The sequence below is a fragment of the Colobus angolensis genome, unplaced genomic scaffold (assembly GCF_000951035.1).
Source record: "Colobus angolensis palliatus isolate OR3802 unplaced genomic scaffold, Cang.pa_1.0 Scaffold81, whole genome shotgun sequence".
NCBI classification, from domain to species: Eukaryota; Metazoa; Chordata; class Mammalia; order Primates; family Cercopithecidae; genus Colobus; species Colobus angolensis.
The window spans coordinates 1,216,600-1,224,969 of NW_012121932.1; the positions used below are offsets into that span (position 1 = coordinate 1,216,600).

Sequence of the window (8,370 nt, forward strand, 5' to 3'; positions counted from 1 at the left end):
TTTACTGGTGTGTAAGTACCCCACTAAAATAAATCTACTAAGTGTCAATGTGTAATTGGAAAATTATGAGTTCATGGATTATTCTGTGATTCTATTGTGTTGGTGTGGGGGTAGATAGACCATGCTTTACTCTGAGTAACTTACAAAGAACACTAAATAAGTACGTTAGTACTTATTTACTGCTTTCCTTAGTCAAGATATCAGGTTATTAAATAAGTAATTAAGCAGTATTTATTACTGCTTTCCTTAGTCAAGATATCAGATTATTAAATAAGTAATTAAGAGAATACACACACATATACACACACAACACACATACATATTAATTGCTGTGGAAGAAAAGCCTTAAGAAATTGGGGTTCTAAAATGAATAGTTGGAGAATGTTTATTTTGAATGATAAGGACCTTGAGCAATTTCCTTACCCTCTCTGAGCCTCAGTTTTCTATTGTGTACTTGGGATAATAACACCTCTTAGAGAGATTGGGAGAACCGAATGACATAATTCACATTCAGTACATAAAACAGAGTGTGGCAAGTAGTAAATACTCAAAAAAATATTAGTTTGTATTATTACTATCAGCTGAATAAATCACTCTCTTATGGAGCAATTCTAATATCAAGGTTAAGTATTTTCTGATGCAATATTTTAGGATCAGTTTTGTGACTTCTTGTTAATGTCATTATTTTACTCCTTTATGTATAGAGAGTACTTTATATTGCAGATTAATATACAACTTAGCATCTGAGTCAACAATCCTCTGAGACAAACAGATAACTGAGATTTTAGAAGATTTTCTTCATTTAAAGTGTGGGTTTAATTTATAAAGAAGCCTAACTATTTGTTATTCTATTTTGAGAACATATTTTGTTTTCATAATGGCAATCAAAAGGAAATAGGATTCAAATTCTGAAAAATTAATTGGAGACTTTCTTCTGGATAGCATCTATTTAATGAAGTGAGGAATCCCAAAAGTCACATCCCATATTCCTATCCTAATTATCCACAATGAAATCCTAGTTTTTCAATGGACCTGTGTGGATCTTTCACACACTCTTCTTAAAACAAAGCTGTCAACCCCACATCACAATGCTGCTATATATAATGACTTTACATAAAAGAATAGAAGCCAGCCATTTTTAGAAAATGCAGGTGCAATGTAAACCCCTTTCTGCAAGACTGAACTTAGCTCAGTTTCCTTGGAATAACTGTAGACTTGAAACTGAAAACTTTATTAATGCCATTGTCTCCTTGTATCAGCAGGTTCCAGAGAGATTCCTGGAAGTTGCTCAGATCACATTACGGGAGTTTTTCAATGCCATTATCGCAGGCAAAGATGTTGATCCTTCCTGGAAGAAGGCCATATACAAGGTCATCTGCAAGCTGGATAGTGAAGTCCCTGAGATTTTCAAATCCCCGAACTGCCTACAAGAGCTGCTTCATGAGTAGAAATTTCGACAACTCTATTTGAATGTATGAAGAGTAGCAGTCCCCTTTGGATGTCCAAGTTATATGTGTCTGGATTTTGATTTCATATATATGTGTATGGGAGGCATGGATATGTTATGAAATCAGCTGGTAATTCCTCCTCATCACCTTTCTCTCATTTTCTTTTGTTTTCCATTGCAAGGGGATGGTCGTTTTCTTTCTGCCTTTAGTTACTTTTGCCCAAGGCCCTTAACATTTGGACACTTAAAATAGGGTTAATTTTCAGGGAAAAAGAATGTTGGCGTGTGTAAAGTCTCTATTAACAATGAAGGGAATTTGTTAACGATGCATCCACTTGATTGATGACTTATTGCAAATGGCAGTAGGCCGAGGAAAACCCATGACACAGCACAACTCTACAGACAGTGATGTGTCTCTTGTTTTTACTGCTAAGAAGGTCTGAAAATTTAATGAAACCACTTCATACATTTAAGTATTTTGTTTGGTTTGAACTCAATCAGTAGCTTTTCCTTACATGTTTAAAAATTATGCCAGTGACAGATGAGCAGCTCACTTTTCCAAAGTACCCCAAAAGGCCAAATTAAAAAAGAAACATATTCACTGGGCAAACTCTGAAAATAGTACCAGTTTCTTCTGGAGGCAAAGCAATTTTGCACAAAACCAGCTCTGTCAAGATGAGACTGGAAATTCATACCTGGTCTTCTAGTCACCTCTCTAAACTTGACAATAGGTTCTTCTTCATAAGTGAGCTTACATCATTCTTCATAAAGAAAAATCCTATAACTTGTTATCATTTTGCTTCAGATACTAAAAGGCACTAAGTTTCAAATTTACACTGCTCAACTTTGTTTATATGCTTAAAAGGATTCTGTTTACTTAATACTTTTTTCCCCTAAAATACTATTTTCTGAATACTTTCTTCCAGTAAGGAATAAAGGAAAGCCCAACTTGGCCATAAAATTCTTGCCCACACTAGAAGTTTGTTGACAGCTGTTAGCTGACTTGATCTTCATCTCCTAAGAGGAACACATACATTTTCACATGCAATGCCACATTCTGCTGATGGGTATTCAAAGTGGTGACAGTCTAACTCAGTGTTTCTACAACATTTTAAAACAATTGATAATGCCTCTTTCAATTCAGAAGCTAGTATTGACCAAAATGTGAGAAGAGTGTATAGCATAGGAAAATTTGGGATTAACCCAAAAGACACAATTCCAGCACACGTAAGAAAGCTAGCTGCTATTTTATGCTTTCTTCAATGGTTCTCCTCTTTTTCCTTTTTTTTTTCCCCCTGTTTTTCAATGATGTACAGTGTTCCATACTTGCATTGAAAAAAATCGTATGGCATTCACACTTTTTTTCTTAGGTGGGTTTTTGTGTGCAGATGCAGTAAGAATTCATTGTTCATCCTAAAACTGTTTTCCAGACCCCTCCTTCCCCTTAGGTAATTTGATATACACCTCCTAAAATGACACAGTAACAAATCTGGTATTTAGAACATATAGAACATAAATGCCATTTTTAAATTCAATTTTAATAAGAATTACATTTGACTTTGGAGAATACAGGTTTTGACCCATGTGACTGACTAGCTGACCCGATCGCTGTAATTTAACGTCATTTATAAATCTGCTGATGGACAGGAATGTATGAACTCAATTATTGTCAGCACAAAGCCTTAAAACCTGCTGACTTTAAATTAAACGGTGCAGTCCTATGGTGCCCTGCACCATCCAGGGGACTAACAGGGCCTCGCAGTGTGGACAGAGGGTGCAGCCGCATGGGCTGGGGCACCAGCCACTTCACTCTGCACCCGCGGCCTCACACATCTCCCAGCTCACACTCTACTAATGCACAGAGTCATTAGATCCAATTTGTTATTTTTCTCACTTGCTTTAAAAAAAAAAAAAAAGTTTGGATAATCGTGACATTGGAATAAAGTGGGAAGCAAAAATTCAATCAGCACAAAGTAGGGAAGCGATCCCAACTTGTAGTCACACTTTTCTGACTGGCTTTGTTTAAAAGAGTGTGGCCTTCCTTGTTCATGTCAGTACACCACTGGGTTTTTGCTGTTCCGTGTAATTCATATCAACATTGTGTTGCCATTTGCAAGGTAAAAGGCAAGCTGTAATGTATTCACCTATGTAGACAGACTGCTAGGTATCTTTTTGATCTGGGGCGAGTTCAATATTGATTCCAGACTTATTTGGATTTTTTAGTATTATTTTCCCCTCCCTTCTAATTTAAATAGACAAATTAAGCAAAAGTGTGTGTTCACAACCAAATGTTGATGCCCTTATCTACTGATAATATCCTCTCAATGGTCACTGAGGCATAGAAATTATTTCAGAGTAGAAATTGCAGCATGAGGATAAGCTCACCTCTTTGTTCTGAAAATAGAAATTTATCACTATGCTTTCTGGTGGTTTTCCCTCTTAAAATCAAAATCGTGTGCCTCCCAAGTGCACTGGAAAATGACAAAAGCCTGTCTCTCCAAATTCCTATTTAACACTTTGATTATTTTTTTAAATCACCATCTTTGAAATCTTAGCTCAACTCTCACCAAGAGAAAATTGGCCACTTGGGAGAAAGTTAACTTTCTATGGTGGGAGGGTGAAGGATGAGGGACAGTTTACATAGGAAAAGAAAAAAAAAGTCTAAAGTCCATGTTGAAAAACCACACTACCACTTATTTTCTGCTAACCCTAAATTATTTTTGCGTATACGCTTGAGGTTATAGTCTGTGCCTAGACCTAAAATGCACCAGCGGGGGGGATTTTAAAAAATCCTTCAAAATACCAGTTTTTTCCCAACAAGTACAATTGTTCTTGTGCCTTCTGTGGCTTTCGATTTCATCTTTTTGACTTTATTTCCAATTACTACAGCTGCAATAAACACTAGATTTTTTTTCTGGCTGTTTGACATAACGTTGATAGCTATGCATATTTTGTGTCTTTTTAAAACAAAGCGGGAGAATACGTTTTTGAAGAAGAGAATTTTTAGAACAGTTTGATACCGCAAATTATTTTTTCCTCAATTGTTTGAGCAGCATTCGAGTTTTGAAAATTCTTGTAGAAGCCAATTTTTTGTAACTGTGGTGCAAATCTTGTGTTTTCTTAGCCTAATGAAAAGTAGTATAGAAGCAATATTTCATACCATGTGCTATATATGTGTGTGCAGATGTGTGAGCATAAAAGCACATACACACATATACACACATGTAAAAATATACATATATATATATGCGTGTGAAGTGGAAAGCTTACCTTTTCCTATCTAGATTTAAGAACCTATTTTAGACATTTGTTATGTTTTGTGAAAAGAATGTTCTATTTGCAACAAAACATTTAATTCTTACTGTATCTCTGGCTGTTTAATGAGGACGTTTCACATTAACTGGTAAAACACGTGGAAGATGTTAGAATGTAGTAATTATTTAAGTAAATGTTCACCCACATATTCCTGAAGTTTGCTTTGTGCCTCCGAGTATTATTTAATTAAAGTGTTTTATGTTTGCAGAATCTTTGTTACTGTACTAGGGATGTGGGTGAATATCATTTTAAAAAATTTAAAACAAAAAAAAAGCAAAACAAAAACACTAAAGCAAGAGGGGAACTTTTATAAAGCAATGTAAATATTTAACCTCATGGCTGTCATTATGTAAGACATGAGATTTTAATAAATAACTACATTCTCACGACATCTGTCGTATTCACTAGGAACACTACAGTGACTGTACAGACAGTTGAAAGCATTCTTGAAAATCCTGCTCTCTCCTTTTAAAAGTTAACAATCTCTTTTATCAGATGTCAAGGGCAAGGGTAATGCAGTTTCTGTAAATTTATGAAATTTCTTTTTCTATGTACATGAAGACATTTAGTAACACCCCCCTTCCCGTGCACGCACATGGGCAACACACACACACACACACACACACACACACATTGTCATAAAGCTAATGATTTGGGGGCTTTAAAAAATAGGATGTCCTCCAGGAACAATCATAAATTTATGAAAGAAAGAGTAGTTTACAGACTCCCCTGAAAGAAGCAGTGTATATGTGAAGACAGTGCAAAAATCTCTTTGCCATGTATATTATAGCGTATTCATTGGTGTGAATAGTACAAATGTTTCCTTCTGGTACAAACTCTGTGTTTGCAAATTACAAGAAGCATTGTTTTCAAAAAGCTCCCCTTAAAAAATGTAACTGATTTATATGAGTAAGCAGTTACCGTATTGCACTTAAATGTTATGTTGAAGGAAATGCAGTTTTGTTTTCTGTAGATCTGTTGGTTGTAAACCACCTATAAAACTAAAGCTAAAATGCTCATATTCAGAGCTGGGATCAAAACCGGTATTTAACCTTTGCATCTTCTCATAATTATCCTTCTAAGAATATAACACAATGTGGAAGTGTCTGGACTTTGAGTCTTTTCACTGAGCCCTCTCTCAAATCTGACACCCCCTCAAAATGCACAAACGTAAGCAGAAAAGGCAAACAAGCTTAACTTCTTTGATGAAAATGTATATTCATTCTGTATTTTTTTTAATATTCAATTCCCCTAAAAAGGGGGAGAAAACATTTTAAAATTGTATATTACCACTTCAGATTTAGAACTAAGGAAAACATGTATTTGGGATTGGTCTCAGTGCTACCTAGAAGAATCAAAGGTCGTGGCTTCCCTCAATATTGTCCCAGCCATTTCTCATATGTACATAGTATAAACCGTGACAAAACACTGCCTTTATCTTATTTAGCAATATGTTGTAAATAGCATTATTAAGCTCTTTTTTGTAATAAAGACCCTTTGATTTGAATATAGTACAATAACTGAACTGATAAAGTCAATTTTTGATTTTTGTTTGTTTTTTTTTTAGCTAGAGGCAATTTCAATTGTGAATTTTTGTTGTTGTCTGTTGTTCTGAAGACTTTGCATAATTTATTGGTTTAATTTATCCTAATTTATTTGATGAAGGTGTACAATTTTGTATTACCAAGGATGTACTGTAATATTAATTGATATGATAAACACAATGAGACTCCCTGTCCATATTAAAAAGAAAATAAAAAGGTGCAGTAGACAATTGATTTTAAAGGAAAAGTTAAAAAATTAGTTTGGCAGCTACTAAATTTTAAAACAGGAAAAAAAAAAAGTTGTTGTGGGGAGGGTGGGAAAGGGGTTTTACTTTGTGTGTTTTAAGCTTTTGTATACTCTCCAAACTTTTACCTTTTGCTTTGTACCACTTAAAGGATACAGTAGTCCAATTGCCTTGTGTGCCTTCCATCTCCTCTTAAACTGAATGTATGTGCAGTATATATGCAAGCTTGTGCAAAATAAAATATACATTACAAGCTCAGTGCCGTTTGATTTTCTTAAAGAATGAGTGACTTTTAATTTTTGGACCTGTATCCAATTGTAGGACAGCAGGCGTATGGAGATTTTCTTTCTCTATAATTCTTAATTCTGTTAGCCTAAAGTGCAACTCCTAGAAACAACATTTTTTACTTTAGATGCTTGGAATAATTGCTTGACTTTCTCTCTCAGAAACATCTTCTTTCAGGCTTAACTTTATTTAGCCCTCAAACTTAAAAAAAAAAAAAAAAAAGCTTCAGCTCAAAGTAATATTTTACTCTTAATTCAACAATTGTTAATGTTGAATGATTCTAAGAACAAGGAAAGATGTTCCCAAAAGTCACAGAATGGCAAATATATTACTTAAAATATGGGGATTCAGGGCTTGCACTGTTCTTACTCTGGATGAACTCAGAACTAAATACTAATGTAAATTTTCAAAACCTTTCTAAGATGTTTCTCTTGACATGACTGGCAGCATGTTCCGTACTAAGAGCATTGGTTGTATGGCTATTGAAAATTTCTTTTATCTATTTCACTTTGTTTTAAAATCATGTCTCCTTTATTCTTAAATTAAGAACAAGAGGAACTAGCAGAAATCACCTGCTATTTGAGATTGACTCTATTATCCACCACTCACTGCAGCTGTGCCTTGTTTGTGTCTGTACATGCTGTTGCAGACTGAGTCTTCATCATCTCTCAGATTTCTTCTTTTGCTTTCCCCTTAATGATGAAAACTTTATATTTTGACCCTATTGACACAAGGGTGCCTGGAGTCAATGCAATATTAAAACTTTATTAAAGGATAATAGCAGTTTTTCACTTTCAGCTCTTTTTTCTATCAACAGCACATATTTAAATTCTAGTCTTCCTAACTAAACTGTTCAAAAGAGCATACCTAGTCCTTCATGCCAAAATATTTATTCCCTGATTGGAAAAAAATATTCCCTCCTTCCACTATCTCTTCTTGGAAGGGAAAAGGCATTTGCAGGAATGTAGTGACTCCTCCATCTTCTTGTACTTGACAGTTATCTGCTTTATACCAGATTGGACAATTTCCATAGGCACCAAATCACTAAGAGGTTATAGCAGGTAGAAATGTTTTCTGGTAGAAGGTTTATTAAAAATATACCTCAAAGCCCTTACTTTTGTGACTCTAAATTATCGGGTGTCATTAGTCTGGAATAAAATGCACCACCTTCAACACTGATCTGAGCCGTCATCACAAACCCTGTTCCACATGCGTGTCAGTGTGACCAGTGCCCTGTGGAATGTATAAGCATCTCAAACTCATAATAAAGAAAAGATTGGTTTTATTCATTTTTCCCTCCATTAAAGTAATTTTTAAAAATTAACAAGTTTTTCCTTAAAAGCAAGGCTAAAAATCAGCACATATTTACAATTAATTTGTTAATACATGCGGAGGTGACATACAGATGCCCCTGAACAAAAGTCACAGAAATACATCAAATGTTTGTCATGTACTGCCAAATTCTGGGGTCTATGAACATTCCTGAATTTTAAAAGGCATAAAATGCAAGAGAAGGATGTACAAAGGAAAATGG

At 34.8% G+C, this 8,370-nt stretch overlaps 1 protein-coding gene across 2 annotated transcripts in view; it reads left to right on the forward strand.

The window, feature by feature from the left end:
• PROX1 (prospero homeobox 1) overlaps positions 1–6,809 on the forward strand; it is a 53,191-nt gene extending 46,382 nt beyond the window's left edge. For both annotated transcript variants that reach the window (XM_011929410.1, XM_011929411.1), the window contains exon 5: positions 1,263–6,809. In XM_011929410.1, the coding sequence (XP_011784800.1) occupies positions 1,263–1,448 (186 nt within the window). In that variant the 3' untranslated portion in view covers positions 1,449–6,809. The remainder of the gene's footprint in view (positions 1–1,262) is intronic.
• Positions 6,810–8,370: the final 1,561 nt, after the last annotated feature.